At 41.3% G+C, this 26,620-nt stretch overlaps 1 protein-coding gene across 1 annotated transcript in view; it reads left to right on the top strand.

Moving 5' to 3' along the window:
• Window positions 1–26,620, top strand: part of UNC13B (unc-13 homolog B (C. elegans)) — a 193,512-nt gene that overhangs the window by 100,863 nt on the left and 66,029 nt on the right. The window contains exons 11-16 of the mRNA XM_010564211.1: window positions 1,635–1,681; window positions 6,881–6,959; window positions 8,681–8,755; window positions 9,260–9,479; window positions 18,018–18,245; window positions 18,553–18,694. Coding sequence (XP_010562513.1) covers window positions 1,635–1,681; window positions 6,881–6,959; window positions 8,681–8,755; window positions 9,260–9,479; window positions 18,018–18,245; window positions 18,553–18,694 — 791 coding nt within the window. The remainder of the gene's footprint in view (window positions 1–1,634; window positions 1,682–6,880; window positions 6,960–8,680; window positions 8,756–9,259; window positions 9,480–18,017; window positions 18,246–18,552; window positions 18,695–26,620) is intronic.

Below are 26,620 nucleotides of genomic sequence, written 5' to 3'. Positions count from 1 at the left end.
AAGGTAGAGATGTCCTCCCTTGTGTGCTCTGAAGGATCTGGTTGCATTTGCTTCATGAAATCTTCTCTCTTGACCAGCAGTTAATTCAGATCCCTCCAGAGGAAATGCAGGTTTCAGGCTGAGGGATTTTGGAAGCACAACTTGGAGTGGAGATGCATAGAGTACGATCCATCCTGCAGGAGCCTGGAGCCTGGTCTGCTGCTCCGGCTGTGGGGGAAACGTACACCTGTGCTGGACCGTGGGTCTGGGCTCCTGCCTGCTCTGCAGGCCTGTGCAATCATATAGAAAAGCTGGAGTATCCATTCAGTTATGGATAATGTCATGTTGTTCATGCCTGTTTAAAAATAAAATAATAAAAATTATTTAGTCTTCAGATCTGCTTAGCCCTGGAGTTGTAGGGCTAACAAATAAAAATTTCGGACTTCTGCTGCTGTACAAGTTGAGACCTGAAATAGAAACTTGTTTTCCCTGGTTATTTCTGTTCTCCTTGGAAGACCTTGTCTGTCACCTATGAACAATCTGATGTTGCACAGCTCACCCAAAGCACAGGACAAAAAAAAAAGAACCTTTCTTTGGGGCTGGTCTCTTTTATCTTGCATAAAACTGGAGTTATTTCCTGACAGATACTCCTTTACTTTCTTATGATTCTCAGGTTGTGAGTCCCATGGCTGGAAATACTTTGTTTTCCACTGTGTGCAAGTTGCAGCCTCTTTATACTCTTGGCAGACATGATTATCTGAGGTTGGAGTGTTAGCTGTTAGCAGTGTGTCTTACTTAGTCCTCTTTGAAACCAGCTCTTCTTTCAGGGAGTGCAGGAGAATGTATGAAGCTGGAACAAAGAGGTTTCCAGTTATAGGTAAACCATCTTCCCCTACATTGCAAGTGTTTAAGCACTTCTCAGCTCTAATCAGTCCACTGAAGATCTTCAAAGAAACAAAACTTTGCTCTATAAATACACTCCTAATATGAACATAAGGACATGGTTTGAATTCATTAATATGAATGTTCATATTTGCTGTCTGTGGTGTTTTCCATCATACTGTGAGATCCCAGTTCACCTGCAATCATCTTGCAGATGATGGCCCTTGTTTGACACTGGTTGGAAATTAAATACTTGCATATGAATGAGTGGAGGTGCACTGGGACCTCTCTGCTAAGGGGGCTAAAGAGTCTTTGCATTTGAGCATGAGCTAAGCTTACAGGTGTTTGTACAAAGTTTCCTGTTGACCAGTCATTTGTGCGTTTCATACAGGTGATTTTAATTTATGACATCTTCATTATGACCATGTTCATGTAAGTGGTGACTTGTAGTAACAGGAGCTCTCCAAATAACTCATGTTTTTGTTGGCTTGGAAAAAAAAAACGAGTTGGTCTTCGAGACTGCCTTTTGAAAGAGGAGGTGCACTGAACAGGCTCTTCAGGTTCCAGTCCTAGGTGTTCAATGAAATCACATAGCCTGTCTGTGTCTGTATGACTTGTCCTGACATGTTGGTCATTGGAGGTGCTTGAATGAGTTTCTGTATGCATTTACCTGCATGCAGTGTGGTCTGTTATCATTTCCTCAGAATATAATCTGCACACTTTTTCTGGCGTTTTTGGAAACTAATCTCATATTGTTCTTTTCCCCATTTAAGGGTCAAGATGAGGCTGATCCGTCAAAACCACTGTGGCTCAAAGGAGGGTAAGTGGTATTTTGAGACCTTGTTTCCCTGTGTTTATAATTGCAGTGTACTTTGAGGTCTGCAGTTCAACCTAAGTAAAAACCAACACTGCTGATGTTTTTAATGGCTGTTTTTCAGGAATAATCAAGTGGTCATGCCTCACTTAGGGCCAGGCTGCTTCTATATTTCAGAGTCTCCTCTTAAACAGCTGGAGGTGGGCTGAGCAGCTCTTCAAGAGATCTGTGGTTAAGAACAAGGTTATAGTTGCCATGTATAATCTGTAACACAATGGTGGCCAGTGCTTATGGCAGCAGTATTAAATAACCCTTACTGAGCACCACAGAGTGGTCTGGATGAAATCCTTTTTCCTGAATCAGTCACTGATGGCACCAGGGAAGGGAAGGAGTAGCTCAGAAAGATTGCTGTGTCTTGCTCTTAGAAGAAAAAAGTAGCTTTGGAGAAGTCGTCTGTCTTTGCAATGATTGCTGTGGTCATTGTAGTAGTCAAAACTGCAGTAACTCTGGAAATCATTGCAGTTTATCATGTTTAAAGCGGTGTTCAGCATGCCTCTTTTACACAGGTGAGAGTGAGAGGCCGTGCATTCTCTCCACAACACACTACTCGCAGCAAACGAAGCAGCCGAATTCTGATTGTGTGTAATTTCAGCATGACACCCTGCATAATAGGTGCCAGCATGGTAGCTTCCCTAGAATCCTCTCTGGAAAAAAAAAGGCAATGACACATTTTACAAGCTGCTGGGTTACATGCCTTGTACGCCATTAGGGCAATACGTTTGGTGGTGGTGCACTCATTAGGAGCTGACGTAGCAGCAGCTTTGCCCTGAAATCTGAGCAAGAGGTTGGCTTGCTACACACGTAAGTTAATTCTCGTACTGCTGAAGGAAGCTTCCCTAATAAAATGCAAAGTTAAATCGGAGGCTTCATTATTCGGCTTTCTGCTTTTGGCGTCATTGTTCTGTGATGTTGGTATTCTTGCAAAGCATCCTCCAGACCTGTGGATGCCTGGAGCTGCCTAGCAACCCTGTGCTCTCCTAAGGAGCCTGGGACTTCACTGAACAGGCTGCTGGAGAATGGGCAATTAGCAGGAACAGAAGACTGATTTATTTTAACTATAAACAATACCTTCTCCTGCTTTAACAAGGAGACAATGTACTGATTTTACTGGTTCACGCACATGAAATGATTTCCCAGCCTGAAAGAAGAATACACCTACAGTCCTGAAATACTTAAAAATATGTTTTGTCAATTCAAGGCAATGTTTGCTCTAGTCTGTAATTTCTTCCCTTTCTATGTGAGATACAACAAAACAGTCTGGCTAATGTAGTTTTGACAAAAGTTTGGCTTATTCGCTGTATCCCCACATGCAAGGGATTTCCAGAAGAGGTGGTTGTGGGTGGTGAACCTTTAATTCCACCATTAGCCATGTTGTGGCTTATTAGCCACAAAGTGTATTAAACCATTTATATGTTTGGAGTTCTTCCTTCGGTGTCCTTTGAAGGAAGTAATCATCTTCTGTCATTGGAAATCATCTTTGCTTGCTTAAATTTTCAAGATTTAATGGAAGCATCTGTGTGATAAAACTTGTATTAAAAGATGAATACATGCTTCAAGCTATTTGCATTTTTAGCATAATGGAACACTAGCTCCCGGTCTGGGGAGCTCTGGCTTTGGAGAGATAGCTTCAAAAAAAAGTACAGTTGGTATTATGGATCAGTCTCTGGGTGTAATATATCTATATATTTTATTTATTAGTGCAAATCATCTTCTCATACAGAAATGCTATTCACTCGTCAATGCAGTACTCCATAATAATGCTATAAATGTTACATGCATTGCAGAGGAGAGTTACCCTATTACAAAGCTACAGTGTGCATATTTGAGGCACTGTAAGTACTTCTGTCTGTGCAAACTTTGTCATTTTGTTAAGCAAAGTAGGGATTGTGCTTGAATAAAGAGACTGAGGTAGCTCAAAGAACAAGCTGAATAATTTTGAAAATTAAGAATTGTTGCTGAATGTTTTTTCAATTTTTTTTTTTAATATTAACAAGGTAAAAGCAGCTCATCTGAGTGTGTAACTATCTAGGTATCAGGATACCTCTCTTCAGTGGCAAATATAAGCACCTTTCAAATATGATTGTTCTCTGACAGTCTGGCTTACAACTGGTTCTATCATAAACCTCAGTCTATCATAAATATTTTGCAACAAACCAGGTTGTAACTAGACATGTTTCTCAAGCACAATAACTTGTTTAGGCTCATCCTGAATTTATAAAACATGCAATTTTAATGTTTTTCTTTCCAGGGAAATGTCAGAGTATCACAATTTCCTTCCAATTGAATTAGAAAAAATAAAAGTATTATTGGAAATCATGTAGAAAAGAAGTGTAAATTCCCAGCTGTACAGTTGACTTTTAGCAGGATCATTGACTCTGGATTTTTACTTGTGACCATTTTGTTGCATCTTTTCAGCTTACAGACTCTTCCTTTCTATTTTGCATATGCTTTCATAATTCAAGTGATTTGACACAAATCTTTGACCCAGAACTTACCAATAAGCTGTATTGTGATTTAAATAATGCTGAAACTCTTGGCATCATCTGGGTAGTCTTTTATGACACCTGTTTTACCCCAAAACAGCATTGCTAATATCAGAAAGGGTTTGTAACGTTAGGGCAGCAGACAAAATTCCATGTTTGATCCCAGTAAGACTGTTCTTAGTTCTGACAATATAAACACTGTATGTAGGTATTTCTTATTTCTTGATGTGGGTCAGATTTTTCTATAATAAGCCAGAAGGGATTATTGCACTGTAACTTGGGCAAAAAGTTTTTCTGGAATTCTCTGTTGGAAATTAGGGTAGCCTTTAGTAAAAACACCATGTAGCCTCACTGTAGGGATTTCCGGTGTTGGAAAACTGTTCTCATTCTTGTCCAAAGATTCCAAGAGTTTTAATTAACTGCTGTAAATCTCCACCTTTCTCATGTCCGAGTTTGTCTTCCGTTCCCAGCTGTGAGGTCTAGTTGTTGCAGCTGACTGTGGGTGGTTTGTGTTCATCGTGTAGGAGCACAGAGAGCCGTCCTCGGTGCTGCGGTGCAAATGTGACTCATGCTGCATGCAGAGCCAACGCAGTTCACGCAGTTATACGTGACTGCTCACCTTCCCACCAGGCTCGTTCAGCCAGCAGCAGCTGTCAACTCAGCCGTGGCTCGGACATGTCACCCTCCTACACCCTATCAAAAAAGTCAATTTTGCCATTAGAATGCTATGGCATGTTTTTGTGTATGGTAGACTGTTTCCCTCTTTGACGCAGCCTTGTTAGTACAAGGCCATGACATCCTTGTCCATCCTAGAGCATGGTCTGCTATAACGTAGGTTTTGTCACCCCAGGTGTTTTTTTGACTTTTGGCTGTATTCAAAGAGGGATCAAGTAGGTCCTGCCTGCTGAGAGGTGCAGGTTGCCTCTTGTCATTTACCAGCCTCCAAATTTTCATGGCACGTGCAAATTTGTAGTAGCAATTTGATTTCCTAGATTGCTTTAAAGGGTGACTCATGTGTCTTTTATTGCAGTAAGAACAGTTTGTCCCATACTCCTCTTTCCTGTAGTTGTGGTGTCCTAAAGCATTTCAGCTGGGTGCAGTGTACCAAATCAGGAAAATACGCAGGTTAAAAATGCCAATGGGTTTATCATGCAACAGCAAAAAGGTGTAAGCGAGCACGGTATGGGGTGAAGACAAATGGCTGAGGATAGAGAGGCAAGAGGTTCCTTTACAGTCTCTGTAGCCAAGAAAAAGGTCCCTGGAATTATATTCTTAGTGTTAGCAAGGCATGAGAGCAATGTGGAGATGGGGAACTTGAGTGAGACACTGAGAAGGGCTGTCAGTTTTGCTTGGTGGGCTGGGTGTTCATTGCGGGGAGGGAGTCACACTGCAGGTCTGTTCTGCAGTTCAGGATGAATATGATAGGCACAACAGCAGAGAAACGTGTGCTCAGTTTCCAGCCTTAGCAAAAAGCATTATTTTAAGACCTTACAGATGAATGCACTTGATTTACTGGGGGCCTTTAAGCTGAATTAACAGACCTTCTTCAAGCACAGGCTTGCATCCCTGTAGTATTACCAGTGGATGGCAGGATCCAGGTACAATTATCCAGGCTGGTCTCATTGGGAAGGAAGCGGGTTATAGTGTTTTATTTTGTCAGGCTCCTAATGTTGCTGGGGTAATGGCCCTTTTGCTCCATCACCACTTCCACCAGCAAATGGCAGCTCTTCTGTGTAGAGGTCTGCATGGCTTGAAACACTGAGCACCACGAATGGTCCCTTTTATAGAAATAAAAATAATCTCCCTTATCCTCAGATGTGAGGTTTTTCCCAATAATTATATAGACCTCAAGGGCCAGGATTAAGTATGTTCTAGCCTATAATCAGATGATGGATAGCAGCATCCTGCCCCTTGTCTGATCTGCTTTGACGTGCTCCCTTCCAACCACAGTCACCAGGCAGGAATGTCTGGATTGTTGCGTGTGAAGAAGATAAACACTTAATCACTTTTAGCGTTAACTTTACACTTTCTTAAGTATAATCTTCTGGCTGATTTTACTTCCTCCAGTAAAGCATCTCCCTGCTCAACCCCCCAACCCTAAACTAATTAAATGGAAAGAAAGGGGATGGAGAAAAACTGGAGACAGGATGTCTTCAAGTTTCCAAAGTCTTTCCTGCCATGGTGCTCAGTGCCAATAGCAAACTATAAACTGAGCTCTTCCTAAGGAGCAAAAGGTGCTTCTGAAAGTAGAGGCGTGTGGCTTAATTACCACAGACCAAGCTGCGTGTGAATTACTGCCACGGAGCTCTGGTTCTGCCATTGGGTAAGTATTTTTGCGAATTCTGTGCCCCACAGAAGCAGTGGGGATAAGGCTGCCTTCACCCACCACGCTGGCAACAGTGACTCTGAAGCATTGGGTGCTCTGCAAGCACCTGCCCAACCTCTGAGCTAGCTCAGACCCTAGAACTGAGCATGGGAAAATGACCTTTTTTCAGTGTGTTAACTTTTGTTTAGTATTTTCATTTGCAGTGAACTGATTCTTCTTGAATATGGTATTAGCAAGGAGACTGATGTTTTAAGGAAGTTTTTGGGTCATCTCTTTACTGTCTTTCACTGCTGGTGAGATTTTTAATTTTTTGTTTTTCCTCCCCTCAATTTCCAGGCCTGCAGGTGGTCTCTACGGCATCGATAGCATGCCCGATCTACGCAAAAAAAAGCCAATTCCACTTGTCAGTGATCTGGTAAGAGATTTGTTGTTCTTCTGCCACATGGCCATCAGTCCAGGTGGCTTTACTTTTTGACGTATGGTAACGTTCATTGTCACTTCAAGAAGCTGAAGGTTTCCTGTTTTGTTAAGTTAATTCTTACACTAAAGGGTTAAGAGTTGTGCTTGGAAAAATTTCAGTGAGCACTACGGTTTTGTAGATGGTTTCATTCATTTGGCAGAATTAAGATATTTTTCATGGTCTTTTTCCTTTTTGTTCTACACAGAATATTTGATTATTTTTAGACCTGCCTTATTTTTAAATGTTTTCCTAAAAATCACATACTTCAGGGAAAGTTATAATGTCCATGTGAGGTTTGGCAACTTACCAGAAAGTTGGAATTTCAGAGAATAGATAAACGAGCATATGTGCTTGGATTTTAAAGCAATTTGCAATATTGCCAGTAGGCTTCTGCACTGAGGAAGCACGAGAACCAGCGAGTAATGAGGACAAGTTTCATATGCTTGTGTGATATGGTGAAATGAGGCTTCTGCGGGACAAATGGTTTTCTGTTGGCTGTGTTCAGTACATGTAGCGATTTCATACTTGGGAGAAATGCTGTAACAGCTGAAAGACCAAAGTTTCCATATCCTGTAATTCATGTGAAAAGATGCATGCCATTCTCTCTGCCAGCTTATGCATGGGAAGCTTAATGTGTGTCTTACTAACTGCTTGTATCTTAAATCTTTCCAATAATGGCATTAACTTGTGTTACTTCCTTTGTATGCTTTCATCCTCTCTCTCCACAGGCCATGGTAAGTGCAGCTAAAGACTATCCACCAAGTCTTCACTAGAAACAAAAATTATTTTACCTTATTTTCCCTCCACTTTTTTGCTTTATATCTTGAACCTGCAGTTTTGCAGTGCATGCATATCCAGCACTCTGTCCTGCTCAATCACTGATGGAATGAACTTTTTCAGTCTGTCTTCAAACAGCATAGAGCATAAATTGAGGTTTCCGATAGGGTTTGATGATTTCAAAGCAGATTTGCTATCTTTAATTTCCTTCTCTGCCTTCATCCAGCCAGAGTGGCTTGCTGAAGAAATCCTTTGTATGCCAGTATGAGGTGCTGCAAAGACACTGCCCTGTGCTGCCCAAGGCTGCAGAGTTTAGTGGTGGCATGATGCAAAAGAGGCAGTTTGGGGGGAAAATGTGGTTCATTGTATTTAGTGATGGCCAATGAATGTGATACACCAGCACATTGAAACCTGTGCTCCCAACCTACTCTGTTCTTTTTTTATCCTGTTTATTTGCAACCCTTTCCCTGTCACATTCGGGAGTGTGGTGTGTGTTGTAGAACTGATTAAATAATCTCCTTTTGGATATGAATGAAGTTAGATATAGAAGAGTGAGTCTCATGTAGTGACCTTATGCAATGGCAGAGTTACCATTGCTACCAGAACATAGAAGTGGAGATGTGAACCCAGGTTTCATTGACAGTTCTTACCAGAGAAACAGACAGAAATTTACCAGAGTGATACTGGTTATGGGTGGATGGAAACAAGTTGGAGACCTTTCAGAGTACGCATTTGACTCTTCTGAGATGTGAGCTATCATTTAAGAAACCAACTTGAATGTAATAGACGGTTGATTTGTTGTCTGGCGTGACAGAGTACCTTTGGTCACATCTCTGGGCATGTAGTGCCAGTGCATTTCTGAATATTGGTAGTGAATAACAAACTTTTTTCCTTCTTAGTCACTGGTTCAGTCCCGGAAAGCCGGAATTACCTCAGCAATGGCCACTAGAACATCTCTCAAAGATGAAGAGCTGGTAAGTGGGAGGGTTGCTTGGCTCCTGTTAACTTTTAGTAAGCAAATTAAGGGAATTTGGCTCTCTGGGATGCAGAGCCAGCTTCACAGATGTCTAAAAATATAAATGCAAAGCTTCTTGTATAATTCGTTTAAAGAAACCAAACATGTAAAAAAATAACATTTAATGTGTCAATATGATCCTGAAAAATGTAATCTTACCATTTCCTTCTGTGCTATCTACCATGGGGGACAGTGTGTGAAACTTGCTTTATGCAAGATAGTCCTCATCCACAAACCTTAATTCTTTTCTTCCATCTCCTCCACTTCTTTAAATGCCTGAGAAACATTTTTGGAAGGGTGTCCTCTGCTGCTGCTTGTAAAAGTTTGATAAATTTGGCTACTGCAAATGTGTAGATTTATTGCACTGCTCATGCCTTTTCCCTTAAAACTCATGTGTTTACCAGCAAAAATAGGTTCAGTCACCTTCCCTGGATGTTGGTTGATGCGTGCTCTTGCCTTTCAGAAATCTCATGTCTATAAGAAGACCTTGCAAGCCTTAATTTACCCCATCTCTTGTACAACGCCGCACAACTTTGAAGTGTGGACAGCCACAACTCCTACCTACTGCTACGAATGTGAGGGGCTGCTGTGGGGTATTGCACGGCAGGGGATGCGCTGCGGTGAATGTGGAGTCAAGTGCCATGAGAAGTGCCAAGACTTGCTCAACGCTGACTGCTTACAGAGTAAGTTGTAGACAGTGGAGTGCAGCTGTCCCAAAAGTGTTACCAGAGCTTTTCTAAATGTAGAGGTGATACCTCAGTGATCAGTGAAGCTGCATTTATTAAAATGATTGCATATTTTCTGAAAAAGTACCACTGGGCTAAACCTACCCCCACTGCCCTGTGGACACAGACAGCTCCGCTGACACAGAACTTCTTTGCAACATTGTGCTTTATGTGCTTTAAATGAAAGTTTAATTCTTGACTCTTTCACATCTATTTGTCTTTTTGTTTTAACCCATGTAACATGTTTAATCTCTCTGTGTCTGCTCAGGTGGTGTGCTTGCTAACATATCCTGTATGTAAGAGAGGCAGTGGGCTGGGTGAATAAGGTACTAGGCTGGATATTCTGACTTTTGTTCTGTCCCTCCTGCCCTGGTATCCCAGTCAGGTTGCTTGTTTCAACCATCAGCCTGTTACACTGTTTTAAGCTCTTCAGAGCAGCGCTGGGCTCCTGCTTAGGGGATAGAGTTCATGGACTTGGTTTGGATTCGCTGTACCAAGTGCAAGTTGGCAAGGCATTTTGTCTTTTTAACAGTAGGGTCTCACGGCTGAATCACTTTAGAGATCTGGGGCTGAGTCAGCAGAGGTGTTGGGTCAGATAGGAAGGTGGTGTTTGAGTGTATGGGCAGTATTTCATCTTCCTACCAGCCTTTCTGTTTATTTTGTTGGTTTTTTTCTTCAGTGTTCAAAAACTAATTCCTCTCTTCAAAGAATAGCTCTTCAAAGAGCTGTGACTTGACAGAATAAATGAGACCTTACACAAACAATGGAGAAGTTTAAAAGGAATTTGATTAAAGAAAAAAAAAAAGAGAGAGAAAAAGTATTAATTTAAGCATCTGGCTGGATCTGGTTATTTTTATTTGCTTGTAAAACAGTTTATTAATTTGGTCTCAAATTTATGTTCCTGCTTGAGAGCAAAATATCTTAGTCTAAATGGAATAGAAATTTCTGCCATATGTGTTAAATCTTGAGTAGGAAGGTGGGGCTGTTTCTGTTCACTCTTGATTTTCTTGGCATTGCAGCTTGATGGACTAAGTCTAAGGAATCAGAAAAGTTTGTGAAGTATAAACAGATTTATTGCAAATCCGTGTCAGCGATTATAGGAATATAAAGAGTCAGAGCTTTTATCTGCCTCAGGCTCTAGTTGTTTGGGAAAGCCAGGCTGGATGATCCAGCAAGGGATATCAGTGAATCATAGGTCACTTGTTTTTGCTTATGGCTTATCTTAACACCCCAAATGGACCTTGCTTATGCTTGTATTTTTGATGTGTGCAGAGTTTTAAATCAGTCATAGTTAGGACTGTGGCTATTTGCAATGGCTTATTTGTCAGACACAGCTGATACTGGTGAAACAGCTCTGTTCCTCAGTTGCTTAGCATTTCTCCATTTGTCTTTGAGGGTTGCAAGGTGATCTTTACGGTTTATAGCATTTGAGCAATTCTATCATTGACACCTTGGCTTTGTTGCGACCTTCTTGTGACTAAGCAAAGAGCTGCTGTGTTGCATTTGGTTCAAGAGAATGTAGTTAAGTCATAATTCAGTTTTCTGACACAACCTGATGTAGAGGGTCAGTTAGACTGAGGATAACTTTGTTTCTGGAGTTCACTAGAACCCTCTGCTAACTGGTGATTTTCAGTATTTGAGATGAAAAGCTGCTGATAAGCACATCCAGCCTTGATTCAGATATATGTGCATGATATTATAATGTTGCAATGGAGTTATGATATCTCAGTATGGGGAAAATGCTGTGGAGAGTAGAGGAAAATTAGGTTCACATGAGCAGCAGCAAAGAAACAGGCACGAAGTACTGAGCAGAGGTCATGAAGTTAAAAACAATTGAAGAAAAACTAAATTTAAGAAACAGCTAATGACTAAAAGGAAATATATTCCTGCAGAGGACAGCTGTGGCTATCCGTGTGCAAGAAGGGAGACTTCAGACTGGGGTGGGTACTGGAGAGAGTTCAATGGTAATGGGGAAAATATAAGAATGTCCTGAGAGAAGATGGTATGAGTTTGTTAATCTTTCAGAAGAGAGGCTTGGCAGTGTGGGGCTGGGGGACAGGAGGGATGCTCTTTCAAAAAAATAAAAATAGCCATACTAGGTCTACCCCAATAAAATGTTTCTAAAGGGATGTTGTGGAGCCCAAGGCAGAGGTGTGAGACATGTGCATGTAGAGCTCCTATGACTCTGGCTTACTCTTACAGTTTACAGCTACCCATGGCTTAAAGCCTTTCAGAGCAGTAGATGCTATGTTTAATAGCTGGCAGTGATGGCTCTGTGTATTGGTTTAATCCTTGTTTGAACCTCTTTATGCCTGAACTGTGTTGGGGAAGAGGGAGATAAGCAGCAAGGAGGAAGATGGTCTGTTTAAGCTTGCTGTTTACAAAAGAAATAATGGAATAAATTTGCTGTAAGAAAATTAAAGGTGGACGTAGAAGACAACTTCAGTGATGAGAACAGGGAGTCTCTGGAACAGCCTCTGAAGGATAACCATGGTGGCAGGTTTTCTAATCTCTGCTGGGAATTAAATAAGTTCATGCAATGGGCTGTGGGATGTGATGATGGCAATAGTCTGCGCTTTTCTATGGAATAGAAGTAACAACTGGAAACGACTATACTTTTCATATATGGCAAAGCGTTAGATAAGAACTTGTTCTTTTATTCATGGGATTGCAGATGTTTGCTTTGCACATTTCCTTTCAAAATGTAAACATGAGGTACTTCAGCATGCAGAGTTAAAGAAACAGAGAGGAAACAACTGAGGGTGCACTGGGCTCAAAACTTGTGAAGCATGTAGAAATGTAAAACCTAATCAAACAAAAGCTTTACTTTATTTGAAAAAGTTATTCGAAAGCTGCCCAGCATCAGAACAGGGAAGATGCAGACACTGTGAGCTAGGGCGTCTGTGGAGGTACCCACAAATGGTGGTGGGTATCATTATCTGGGGTAGAGATGTAAAGGAAACTGAGGATGGCAATTGTATAATTAAAAGACAGAGAAGTCAGAGGAAAGACAGTGCTGGGAGATTAAGAAGATGGTGGGGCCGATGTGTGGATGTGCTGCCAGGTTGGGAAAACAAATGTTATCAATACTAGAAATCTATCAAAAGGCTTTTTCAGGCAACTGTGTTCTTTGCTGTGGCACGTTCATGCTGAAATCCTTCTAACTGAAACCCACCAGGCCAGAAGAAAATGAAAAAAATAAATTAATTATTATATATGTTTGAAGAACATAGGCTGTGCTTGAGGAATGAGAAACAGGGTTTCTGTGGGACAAGCAACAGTTTAGAGATCCAATAAATTCCAGACTGAACTTTCTTGTATACTGAAGTCATGAGGGATTTTTTCCTAACAGAAACTTTATTGTTGCTGTTGGTAAAAAAATCCACCATTGTCAGGACATCTCTTCACCGAGGTCTATTCAAGGCTTCCAGAAAATGTTGCATTGAAGTAAAATGAATTTTCAGGCTGGTCACAAATAGAGTTCCATTGTCTATGCCTTGAAATTTTGGGTAAACACCTGGGGTTTTATTCCTTAGAATCAGAATGTGCTGTTTGTTTATCTTCTATCTGTCAGTGCCTTTCTGGGGGAATTAAAAGGATCACTTTCCTCACGTCTATTAGCATTAAGTTTGGTTATTTCTTCCGAGGGTGTTTTTCTTACTCAGTTTCTTAAAAATGTAGAGGGTATCTGATACCATCAACAAAAGTGTGGGACTACAGTGATGAAATCCTCAAAATTCAGCAATGCTTTGTTGCAATTTGAATCAAAATCCATTTGCAGACTGGTTCAGCAGGGCTGTTCCTTGAATTGGCAATGTCTGAAGTGCAGTAAACTGGAAAACAGTTGTGATGTGTGTACTGCAGCTATCTGGTTTATGGCTCTGTTGGCAGCACTAGGTTGTTTGTCTAAGGATGTTTCTCTATTGTAGGTACTTGGAAGATATTACTCTGATGATGGGGCACTTACCTTTTTATAATAAGCTCATAAATACTTGCTGAAGGGAAGATGCTCTCTTTTTAGCCTTCTGCTGTTCTTGGGAGTACTTGAAATCTCTGCTGCATGGGTATGATCTCTTACTTGGCTGAAGATGGATGGAGGGATGGTCTTTAAAACCCCTGTAGCATGCAAAGCTTTCAGAAAAAGAGAGCTGTTCTCTCTTGCCCTGAGCACTGGTGCAGTACTAACTAAAATACAATGGGTTGGGCAATGTTGGTATCAAAGGAAGAGTAAAGCTGAGAATGGGTGTGTAGGATACCAAGGATCGGATGCAAGAAGTAAGCAGAATTACCAAGGGGGTGGAAGGGAAGGACGTTATGCTAGCAAGATCCTGGTAAAAGGGACCTGCACAGTTCTGGGCTAGCATTTGAAAAGCCGCTTCTGCAAGTGTGTCTTCATTTTGGGGGTTTTTTTGGTAGTGATTCTTATCTAGTCCTCAGTGGATTACAGTTAAACCTGAGAAAAGAAATTGCCCTGGGAAATCAGAATCTGGTCCTCTGGAGATCTTGAAAATGAGGAAATGAGATCTCAAGCTTCAACCTACTGTTGAACATGAAACCTGTGTTGTGAGTGTGATTAGCCATATGTCTTTATTAGTGCTTCTTCATGGTGTGCTGGAGCAACAAACCTCAGAGGACTTCACAGGAGCTGTCAGGGCTGTGTTACTGAATGCCCTGCTTTTGGTACTGTTTTGGCTCCTGGGGTCTTGGTTCACCTCTGGAGTTGTACAGTGCTTTTTGACTCAGGACTTGAAGTCAGGTATGTTTGTTGCTTTTTGGATGTGAAACTTGTGTGTGTTGCACTCTGAATTCAGAGACTGCCAGTCCAGAGACTGGCCCAGTGAGTGGACTTTTAGTGAGACCAATTAAGTCACTCTTGTGATAATCATCTTGGCTTCTGTGTTGAATGATGATTAGATTCATGGTGATGAATACTTGTTTGATCCCAGAATGCTATGTAGGAAAATATTTGCACAGAAGGAGGAAGGATACCTTTATCTGAAACTTGAATATCTATTTTAAGTTTCAGGAATATATAATTTCGAAGCATTATCCGCCTACTGAACAGCTGTCTTCTATCCTGCCAGTGTTGCTTTCTTGACTTTTTCCTGTTAAAGCATAGGATAGCAGCACTGGCAGTTTACTAATAGCTGTATCAATACAATTCCCTATATAGAAATACTTGCTTTCTGTTCTCAGTCATAAATTCACTCATCATTCAGTCCTAGATAGGAAGAGAGAAGGAAAACCCAGTGCCATTTGTATGATACTGTATACAGTACTTGTATATTCCTATGCCTTTTTATTGCCATTTACAGGACTACTTCAAAAGCTATCCATTGGTCAAAACCCTCTTTTTGCAGCCGAATAAATACGATCCAAGTCCAACAGCAGGAAAAGCACCCTCTGCCATGCCGTCAAGTATAGTGACATCTTTGGGTTTATATTACATACATCATAGGTAATTAGTCCCCCAATGGTTGTTTTGAAAACTCTGGTGTCTTTGTACCAACAAGCAGGTGTTAAAATTAAGATTGTGTTGCTGAAACAGAGGGTTTGTCTGTTCTTTATTAGTCCGTATTGTTAAATAAGATGTCTGTCTGGTTCTGGCTTTTGCACTGCAGTTCAGGTGCAACCTCTGCAGAGAGAAACAGACCTTTCCCAGGAAGGAATAATGGAGCCTTCTTACCTGGGCAAATTATCTGGGCAGAGTGGGGGAGCAGCATGCACAGAGTTGAGGGATTTCCTTTGCATGTCAGGAGGCAGAGCCAAGCCTTAGAGGTGACTAAAGAGAGGGCTCTCTAGGGGTCTATGTGACATTGCTCGCACATCCTGCAACCCACATGCCCCGGACTGCTGCTAGCCTTGCAGAGGGAAAAATGCACCATGCAAGGTCTCTGGAGGTGGTGGCAATTTTAAATGTTTTTAACTAGAATTCCTCTACTTGCCCAAGTTTGCATCCTAAAGCATCATTTGATGCTCCTGGAGTGCTTGCATAAAGGCAGTGATACAGACCATGCCACCCCAGAACTGTGATAACTCTTGTCCCATCTCAGTGATGAACAGTGAAAGATTTATATTTGCAAGCTACCTAGCTAGTAATTTATTTAGAAAATAGTTCTGAAATAGAGCACTCCGCTCATGCACAACATAAACTCTTAATGTTTGAACCTGGTTGTTAATTTCCTTAAAGTCAGAAAGGGCAGGGCAGGGTTGGTTTCTTTGGATCACAACAGATTTCAGAATTCCAGCTAGGAAAGGCAATTTGTTCGGTTTGGCCTTTCCCAATTTCCCAATAATTTTCTGTAGCTCTGCATATACTGCGTAGAGTCCACCTTCATCCCCAGAAGACCTAGTTCTGTTAAAGCTGAATAGCATTTCTTATCTGAAGTTCAAAGTATAGCCCCTGGTATCATTTCAGTTTCATATTCCTTTAATAAATGTTGGGTCTACAGCTGGATGATTGCCTGATACAAGACATCAATTTGGGTGGTGCTAGTTCTTCATCACCGGTGAGTAGAGACAGCAGGGACTGCGTAATTAATTCCAGTATTTTGATTTCATTTCATCTTAAGCCAACAATAAGAAACTCTGAGGCAGAGGCATTTTATTGTACTAAATGAAATACTGAACATCAAGCCTCTAGCAAGTAAAATGAAAAAATAATCAGGTAATGCGAAGTTATGGCTTGTTTTATACCCAGGTCTTGAATAGCATGCCTTGGTATGCAGTGTCCTTAATGAACTTCTGAAACTTTAGCAGTCACAGTGTGTTCCAAACTGTGTTTTTATTCTTTTTGGTTTGGATGCTGGAAGTTATAATTGAGTTTTGTTTCTTTATTGAAGTGAATTTAGTAACGGTGAAAGATGTTAGATTGAAGGCCCTAGAAATGGATGTCTTTAGGCAGCATTAGTCACTGGGCACCCTGTCGAGCCTGCTAACAAGGTTGCCTGTTATGTTGTACTGCTGGGGGTCCTTTATGTGTGTGTATTCATAGAACTTTATTCATATTTGGTCACTACCTGCTGAAACTGTTTCATATGCAAAACTGTAATGCCTTATATTAAAGGTGCTCCAGGTAGCATATTTGCCCACTTCTTCCAGAAGAAAACAGTTTTATGTATCTTTGTGATTGATGGCTCCCTTTGCACACACTTGCACCTGCTTTAATACATGTTTTTAAGGTAATTTAATATTTGGTGAACACCTGGATGAAGATAATTTTTCTAGGACAAAGCTTACTTTAATTAAACTATCCCAGAGAAGAAAAACAAGCAAAAGTATATTAAACTAAAGAGAATTATTATTATTTAATGTGTTCACAGGACTTTTGTACTGGTTTAACTTAATCTGATTTAAGATCATAACTTGAAATTATTTCAGACTGCATGTAGAGAGACTGTGTGCCATCTTGGGTTCCTGCTTTTTGTTTCACACCCAGGTTTGTCTGCCCTGTTAGCTCGTGCCAGTCCTTTCATTAACATACACCTCACATCTGATGCAGTAGTCAGTGGCTGAATTTTGACAGCAAACATAACTGTCAAAATTGAGTAGGGAGTAGTTGGTTGTGGGAGAATTCTTATCTCATAATTACATGAATTTTTAAGTTTTGTAAGAGGTGTGCAAGTGACCAGAGGCCTCTATTTTTCCAGATACATTTGAATACCTGTGTAGTACAGACCCTATGCCTGGCTCTTGTGTATCCAGCTACTGGATACTGTACTAGTGCCCCATGCTTATGGTGTCCCAAGTTTTTAACTATTGAATTTCCTACCTTATAGGTATTTGTTATAGTTACTATGCCTATGTGATTTGAAGAATGGATTATTTGAGTTGTCTGCTTACGAGCTGATAAAATAGAGTGAGATCCAGAGAGACACTTTGGATGCCCTCCAGCTTGATGCCTGATCCAAACAGGGTGGTTTCAGGCAGAATGGGACATAGATTGTGCAGTGACTCTGTGCTGCATGGGGAGTCGTGTGGCACACATCAGTAGGAACTGCTGACCATGTCGGCCCATCTGAACTTCTGCTCTTCCATGGTGCTGAGGTGCAGCATTGAGACAAGCTCATAAATAGTGTTTGTGATGGAGGCCCTATGTCCTCTTCTTAACACTTGCCTAAGCAGGGATTTATTTATTCAAAGCAAGGTGGTGAGAGGAGGGGGCACGTTGATGTCCATTGTTAAAGAAAGAACCTTGTTTCTGGGTCTTCCTCAGCTGCAAGGATATTATACTTAGGCCTGTTGTCAGGAGAGCAACCCAGTCCCCGGTTATAGAGGGATCCAGGCACTCCCCTTCCATTATCCCCTCCCAGCTCTGAGTGGTCCAGATTTTCTTCTGTGTATGTTGAAATGGGGGGCTTCCGACTGTAAAAGTCAATAGCAACAGCCATCATGTGGAGGGTAACTCATGGCTTTGATCCTGCTGTCCAGATTCAGTGAAACATGATTTTGTGTTTGTCTGTTTTTGATGAGCATTGTGTACTTTCTGGTGCACAGGAGCAGCAGAGAAGAGCTCGAAGCATGGAGCTGAAGACCGCACCCAGAATTTCATCATGGCAATGAAGGATCGCATGAAAATCCGGGAGCGGAACAAGCCAGAGATCTTTGACTTGATCAGAGATGTGTTCTGTGAGAGCAAATTGACACATGCTCAGCAGATGAAGACAGTGAAGCAGAGCGTGCTTGATGGCACCTCAAAATGGTCAGCAAAGATCACAATCACGGGTGAGTGAGGGAGGCATGGGTTCTTTTGGCCTCGCTTGGGAGCCTAAGGTAAGAGAGCTGGTGTGAAGCTGAGAGAACAGAGAGGAAGGAGTTCTCTGACCCATGTCTCTTTCTGGTCAGTGTCCAGGTAGCAGGTGGAGATACTCCTACGCCAGGCACTGTAGTGCACCACAAGCTGAGGCTCATCAGAAGAGCTCTCATGAGTGATATTCCTGTTTCTCTGGCCATTCTGAGCTGTTGCTTCATGGGGTGTGTGGACACATTGTCTTATTGTGTGGTGGTGGTAACCCTTCTTTTTTCCTTCCAGTGGTGTGTGCTCAGGGTCTGCAGGCCAAAGACAAGACTGGGTCCAGTGATCCGTATGTAACTGTTCAAGTGGGTAAAACAAAGAAGAGGACAAAAACGATTTTTGGGAATCTGAACCCTGTATGGGAAGAGAAGTTTTATTTGTAAGTGCTCTTACAAGGACTCTCAGCCCCATTTTGCCTGTTTGTATGATCTGTGCTTCGACAGCTATGTCTCCTCTGTCAGTATGCATTCCCACGTCACCTGTAATGTATGATGGTTTTATTTCCGCTCAGCATTGCATGTGTGCTTCTGGAGGATTGATGTCTTTAACAATGTATATAGTGCACACCTGTTCATCTCATCTGTCCTGCTTGTGCATATATAAATTGTCTGCTCTGTGAACACTTTTATACTGATGTTTTTAGAGAAAGCTAAAGAGAAAGAAAAATCTTTAACTGGGCTACTTTTGTTCCTGAGTAATAGACATAACTTCCAAAATTCTTTGTAATATAAAAGAGTAAAGTTTGTATAAAAGACTAAGCAAACTTCCCATGATCTATTGCTGTGACCTGCTCCTGGTGTTTGACTAACAAAGGTTAAAGGTAGTTAGTTGTCTGTCACTTGTCTGTGGCGCTACCAGTCTCCCCTTTTAGTTCTGAAAAATCAATGTTAACAATAACTTGAGGGATTATCTGCTTTCAAGATGAGCAATGTATCCATGTCTGAATTGAAAGCAAAGGCTGGAAGCACAATTCTTTAGATATCAACTATTCTCAGAAAGCTGAAGAATGCTTTTATTGAACAAGTGAACAGCGCCCTCAATTTATCACTGACCATGTTATAAAACAAAATGGGGACATTAAAACCAGCAAGCGTTTTCTGAACATTCTGGATCATCTCATTCAACCTCAAGCATCTTTATTTCCTTTCATGTGTAAGCTCTGCCTTTGTACCTTCTCTGTCTTTCCTTTTTTTTCTTTCCTGTTTTATCCTAAACTGCTTGGGGGGAGCTCTCTTCGCAAACTGAAATTTGTTTGTGTTTTAAAATCAGGCTTATATCAGCCCAGCTTTGTCTTTACAATGTACAGTACAAACAAAATTATTCTTAAAGTAGTTTTGAGCCACTCATTAACATCAGAAAAATCTTGGTACTATTTTGAGCGAGTAAGCCCTTAGCTTTATTCTTAGTTTAATCCAAGGTAACATTACTGCTTGGTAAGTAGTAAGTATGCTTAGGTGCCATTTGGATAACTCTAGTCACAATAGCAGTAAGTCTGTGTGGGAGCCTTAAGGACCTTGATTTACCATGCCAAGTAGTTACCATGGTATTTGCAGTGTGTTCCCCTCTAATTTTAGGAGCTTCAACAAATACTGTGTTTAAAGATAGATAGCACAATGTGATAAATGTCACAGTTTTAACGGTGCCACTGTTTAGATTTTATCGCCATGTCTGTGATTCAGCAGATAATATGCTGTTGGACATTAAAGTTGATGCTACTTTATCTTGCCTATGTCTAGGTGGGTGTTTTAATTGCCACGGAATAGCGGGAGAGATGAAGGAAATGAGCACAGTGTCCAGATCGATGGCAGGAGATCATTCAGTACTGGAACCAATGTGTCATTTCATTAGTAGATGTCAAAGCTCACCTTATGCTGGACAAGGAGAGAGTTATTTAGAAGTGTATGCAGCACTGGTCTTTTACATGCCCATCTTCTTTTTTTGCATTTATGGATCTTTTTTTCAGGTTACAACTCTTAAATTTTCTGAAATTTTCTACCCCATAATCAAATGGAAATTTAAATCCACATATGCAGGCCAAAAAATACCCATTGCATGCCAGGTTTTTTAGAAGAAATTGTGAGGGCAATCAAGAGATTGTCAAATTTAAAGGATTGCAGGGGGGGCAGGTGTGTTTGTTTCTTAGAATGAAGTTAATTGTTATAGTGAGAGAAAGGTGTGCTGGTAGTTATTGAAAGCCTACCTTGCAGTAGACATATGAAAGTTTGGTGTCAAAATGCTTAAACATTTCAACGAGTGCAAGATATGTGAGTAGAGAGAGGTCAGGTCAGTAACTAATGTGTGTGTCAGCAATTGCTGTTGCTTTTCTGTTTGTCTTGGTGGACAGACTTGTTTGTAGCTGGTATTCATTAGGTGTCTTGTATATGATCACAATTCCAGTGTCTTTTCAAAGGCTGGATATAAAGCCAGAAATCTGTGTGCATCAGTCATTATAATTATAGCGTTGCTATTGTAATCTGTAGCATGAATTGAGGCAGACTATGTACAGCTGAGTGATATAAATCCTCCTACAGACTCAGTAAAGTTTATTAAAAGGAGCTTAAACAAGTTTTAAAATTTTTAAGGCTGCGGTAGCGTATTTCAAATAGTTTTTCTGTGCTTACTTACAGTGATAGATGGAAAAGTATGTTAACTTAAATAGCTCTCCTTAAATATGACTTTGTTCCTTTTCTGTGTCTTTTCAGAAAAAAGTGTTCTGGTAGGCTTGACCCAATTTGGAAGTCCAGATTTAGAATTGTATTTTGGAAAAGGCAAGGTTGAAAACACTTTGGGTTTCCATTATAACTGCTATTTAGGTCATTACTAGCCTGTGTCACTGTAGGCATCATCTTAGATTAATGGCCAGTTCTTGGAGCATATTCACGTTGTCTGAGCAAGTGATTTGCAGGTCCTGTTTCTTTCTGAAAATTATCTCTTTGTATATTTACATCTTTAGGAAATGTATTGTTACAGAGAGATTTTTGTATCTTTCGTTGGAGTTTGAAAATATAAGGAGTTGATCTTTCTCCTCAGTTCAAAGTTTTGCAGGCTCAATGCAGAAACTCTGCATGTGTGGTGCTTGTCAGGATGAAGCTTGAAGCGGGGCTCCAGCTGTTGCTGTGATCCAGAAATGTTGTTCTGTGAGCATGCTCTAAGGAAGCCCTGTTTCCCTTGGCTTTACATCCCATTCCCCTTCTACAGTAATCCCCAATCCCTTTCCTATGGTTAAGATGAGCAGGCTTATGGGTAGCCTCCTTCATTTGCCATGTACATTCCTCCTCGGTGCCCTCAACTCTCCTCCCTTGCCCTTAACTCTGGCTAGACAGAAGGCAGCACATGTCCTGCCTGCAGTTGGTTCTGAGTTATCTGGATCGGTTGGTGTATGAGAGCCAGGTGGCTGCAGACTTTCCAGGGATGGCAGCTGGTATGGGTTTCTCTTTTCCATCTAGCTGTAACTTTTTCACAAAATTTGTTGGAACGTAAATCTTTCATAGCAAGTCTGCGTAATTCTCATTTCCTTAGGAAACAGCCCAGTAATATTAGGGGGAAGATATTTTTGCACTATTGAATGCAGTTAGAACAAGACATTAATTCCCCATTTAGACGTGGTTTAGACTGTCAGTAGAAAATACAGGCAGGCTTCCTAGAATCTTTTTTTATAAAAGCTGAAGCTGAGCATCCATTTGAATGGGTTACAATAGCAGACAGTGTTTAGGAGAATGAACTTGACCACAGGACAGAATTTCCATTTTAAAGGGAGAGCTCTGAGCATACTTGGAATCTGCTAGTCCATACCTTTATTCAGGAAGAGCCCCAGTCTTTAACAACTGTGAACACTAGAAGTTACTGGATTCAGACAGGACGTTGCTGTTTTTCTTGGCCTAGGCACAAAATGACTCGTTCATTTTACAGTAATATCCCCTTAAAAGTTGTATGGTCTGAGTACAGCTGTGTCTGAAGCTTTGAATGGTGGGTGTGAAATCATTGCCTGGAACAGATTATGTTGTCACTGAACTGTTTGCAATAGACATGTTTATTCTCTCTCACTGCAGAAGAGTAACTGAGTTAAAAGAAATGCAGTGCCTCCTGCTAGCAGATAATCAATATTTTACTAGGACATGCAGAGCCCCACATGATACACATTCCTGTTAATACTTTGGGAATGGTGCTATTGCATAGCTAACCGCTGGGTTGTCACCCAAAAGCTTCTCTTCGGTTCCACAAGTTTCCTTTCAGCTGCTGAGCTTGTTATCAAGCTCAGCATCTTTTAGTTATCTCTGTGGTTATATGTGACTGTTCCAGAGCTGTATTTTAGACTTCCCCTTCTTGCTTTCTTTATTCTCCAGGTACTGCAGATACTGAAACTGGCACTCTGATAAAATTCAACTTGTTTCCCTGCTCAGTTACCAATGTGAAACTTAAATTTGAACGCAGAGTTGATGCCTTGTGGCAAGCACCTGTTGGGAAGCTGAGTTAATGTAGCTAAGAATGTAATGCTCAGAATCACTTTATCTGCTCTTTGTAGTTAGGAGAGCTGCACCATTAATTTGTCAGTCGGTGTTGGAGCATTGGGTAACAGCAAAACGATTGTACTTGTTCCCCTAAGAAAAGAGTTTTGTGCTAGTAAGAACAGAAGAGTCATTTCTTTGTTCTTAGGCTGCAACAGCTGCATCTCAGGGCATACTATTGTGCTGTCATGCTTAACTTCTAAGCTACTAAGGATTTTAGCTTCGTTCTCTTACCACTCTGATTTTGCCTTCAGTGTTTTCTCCACTGTCCTTTTTTCTCCCTAATAGAGAATACTTGGCATTGTTTAAAAATTAACCTGTCCTGAGAAGTTTTGTGCCTTCCATTCCCATTGAGATTGGCCACAACAGAGCTGCCAGTTGGACCCTGCTGTGTCAAGAGACTTTACTTGAACCACATCCAAACCTTCCTGCTTTTTCAACCAGACCATTTCCCATAGACAGCTTTTTTTCCCCGCTCCCTCTGTGTGTGTTGTTCTCTTTACTGGGCTTTCTCATAGTGGCTGCTACAACTACTCCTTCCTTTGTTATTTTCCAGAAAATCACTTTGCTTTTTGTTGAAGCTTTGCACCTCAGAAGCAAAACTTCCCTCCTAAAATTATCACAGGTCCTAAAGTCTTGCTGATCTGTGCTCTCCTGTGCATTTTCCCATCTCCTGCTCTCTCATCCATTATTTCTGCAAGCAGCTCTGCACTTTCTTGCTTTCTCTACCATTGCATGAAATGTCCCCTGCACTGGACTGTGAAACTTTACAGGCCATTCTTGAGAGCAGCATCTGCCATGGTGCAGAAGGGAAGCTGCTCACAGAATATGGCTGTATATTCACTAGACTCTTTGAACAGTAAGTATTTTTTTAGTATCAAAACACAACAAAACTACTTAATTCTGGGCTTGACCTACTTTTAAATCTGCAAAATATTGTTGCTTCCTCTGCTTCCTCACTTCCATTGTTTGCGTGGAACAACATCTACTTGTTGCTTTTTGTCTTTATTACCCTGTCAGCTTTACAAGGCAGAGGCTGTCTTCCGCTCTGAGAGCTGCCAAGCGCAGTGGAGTCCTGGCTGCATTTGAGGCCTCTGGACTCTCTTGTTCTTCAGGCAGAAAATACAAGAAAACAACATAATTTAAGGAAACATCTTTAGGTAAAATGCGCATGTGGAGTGATGGGGTCATGTTGGCATACCACCTCTCGAGTCTGCACAGTGGATGCATTCTAGAGATGCACAGTCTAGGTCTCACTGCAGCAGTAGTGGAATGAAACTGAGGGCTTAGTGAGTCCTGCGGGGTTAATGTGTTGGTAACACCTTTCCTGAGATGAGAAATTGATTGGGAAGAAATGTCCATGCGGGTGTGATACATATGGACCTTCACCCCTATGGTTATTTACCAGAATCTGTTTGTCTTCATCAGTGTAGGTTCACCAACATGAGCTAATGGTGTCAGAAGGTTATAGGTTTTCAGTTTGGTACTCTCCATGTTTTAAACTTATGATCTTTAGTGTGGGTAAAGATCATTTTGTGAACTGCTGGACACATAGTTTTGAAGGTACACCTTTGTATCTCTTATGGCAGAATTTTTGCAATTTGTCAGTGTTGCCACAACTTAACAAGGCTTATGACTTTGGCTTTAGCGTTCCTGTGGAGGTTAAGTAACAGTCCTGCAAATGCTGTTAGCACAAGCAGCAAAGGATTAACAAATTCGCACAAATGTAATTGTTTTTTTTTTTCTTCAAAGTATGAATCATTGGCTCAAAAGCGGTGTTCTGGTCATTTTTAGACACTTCTCCTTTTTCTTTCTGTCCACTTTTTGGAGGAGACAAGGCACATGGAGTACTCTGTCCCAGACCCCTGACATATCTGAGCCAATTTGGGCCAACCTTTAGAGATGGGCAGAGGTCTCGGAACTAAGAATCACTTTCTACAATTTTTTTGAGGAAGTTGGAGTTAGATTAGAAGTATACAAATTGCTAACTTCATCGTAGGAGGCACTACAGTGTAAATTCAGCAGTTGCCTATTCTGTTTAGCCACCAATATACCAATTAGCGTGTGTGTGGGCATGTCACTCTGTGTGCAGACCAGAATTAGCTACAGCTTCATGTGCTCACACGCTTCCCCTCAGCCCAGTTGCTGGCTGGGCATGGGATGAGGCCAGTGTATTTACAGTGCAGGGGACGTGTGAGGGGAACTGGTGGTTCGGGATTGGGTAAGGCCAAAGGAGAATGTGGCAGAAGAGTTGGAGGTAGAGAGTAGGGTAGAGAGCAAGTCAGCAGAATCAGGCTCAGCTGCTTCCACTGCTCCTGCAACCACTGGCTTCAGGCAGAAGAACTTCATGGAAAAAATTCACGATATATTTGATTTGACTTACTTTTCTTAAAGATTTGGTGTGCTGTTTCTTGAAAATGTTACTTTATTTGGTCACTTGAAGTGTAAAAGTAAGTTCTTTATAAAAATGGCAAAGATCAGGACAATATGGATACAAAAGAAAGAAACAATTTCTGAGCCATGTGCAGAGGGAACTTGGTTTCCAGTCTCTCCTACTCTGAAATGGGCCTGAAAGCATTTGGTAGTTTATTCCTTGCAATGGGGTCACACAGTGTTTTTTCTCTCTGATCCTCTTGGGAAAGCTGTGGGAGCTCAGCTGTGGGAGACTGAACAGGTGTATGTGTGCACACAGTGAAATCAAGCTTCATAAAAATGTAGCAGGAAGTGGGGCAGGCATCTTTAGAAATGTGCCAGCTCCTGTTTTAATGAAGGGGAAAGTTTCTAGCAGCAGAGCTTGTTAGCCACAGTCTTACGGAATAGTGTTGCTGTCACAAATTGGAAGGTATTTCTCATTAGTTAGGAAGCCTGTTATCAGTCAACAAGCCCAAGTCCCCCAGTGTCATGGTTCTGTTTTGGGGTGCTCTCTGGAAGGTGGGTGTTGACACAACTGTCTTGCTTCACTGAAAGCAAGGACTGTGGTTCCCACAGACTTAGATGGTGATGTTTTACGGGTAAGCCACCAGACCAAGGCTTTCAGCTGCTGTGAGCAAGTGATAAGGCTTGCTCTCTGGCATGGGAGCAGCATAAGGAATATGAATTGAGCAGTCTCTTAAAAACAACAGTGAAAGATGTGGTTAATAGAAGCTTCAGTAGCTCAGTAGATGCTGATTTCTGACCATTGGTAGCAAAGAAACAAAATCAAAGCAGTCCTAACAAAGAAGTGTGCCAGAAGGTGAGGTCTCAAGAAGTCAGGAGCTAACTTGGTGGTGCTTTGCAAATGGCACTGTGGGCCAATCTGTGTTTTTAGGCATCCATGAAGTTCTAAACACTGAGCCTCTATGGTACTGCCAGGATGTACATTAGTGGACTGTGTCAGGAACAGAGGAATTCTTTTACATGCTTAGGCTGTGTTGCTGGTAGATATGGTAATGCACTCAGATAAATTTGAGAGCTGCAAAGAGCAGCAGTCCAAGCATTCCCTGCTTGTGAATGCTTCCTGCATGGTTTTGTTGAAGGAAGACATCCTTGAAGTAGGGGAGGAAGGGAGAATAAAGGCAGGAAAGAAACATTGAACCTTCTTTCTTCTGAACTCTAAATACAGCTTTGATTGCACAGCAAAGGCAGGGAGCAGCGATGCTCTCTGCCCATGATCAGAACTGCATGGTATTGCCTCTAACTTTCTCCGTATAATTCCCAGCTATTGCTCTGTACTGGAAAAATCAGTAGGAGCTGCATGGATGTCTGTTAAGCAGTCCTGAATCACAATGGTGGCAATAGGAGCCCAAATGATTTCTTGGTAG

The sequence above is a fragment of the Haliaeetus leucocephalus genome, unplaced genomic scaffold (genome assembly GCF_000737465.1).
Source record: "Haliaeetus leucocephalus isolate CR32 unplaced genomic scaffold, Haliaeetus_leucocephalus-4.0 Scaffold176, whole genome shotgun sequence".
Lineage (NCBI taxonomy): Eukaryota > Metazoa > Chordata > Aves > Accipitriformes > Accipitridae > Haliaeetus > Haliaeetus leucocephalus.
Note: the sequence above shows the minus strand (reverse complement) of the source record. Positions and strands in the feature narration are given on the sequence as shown.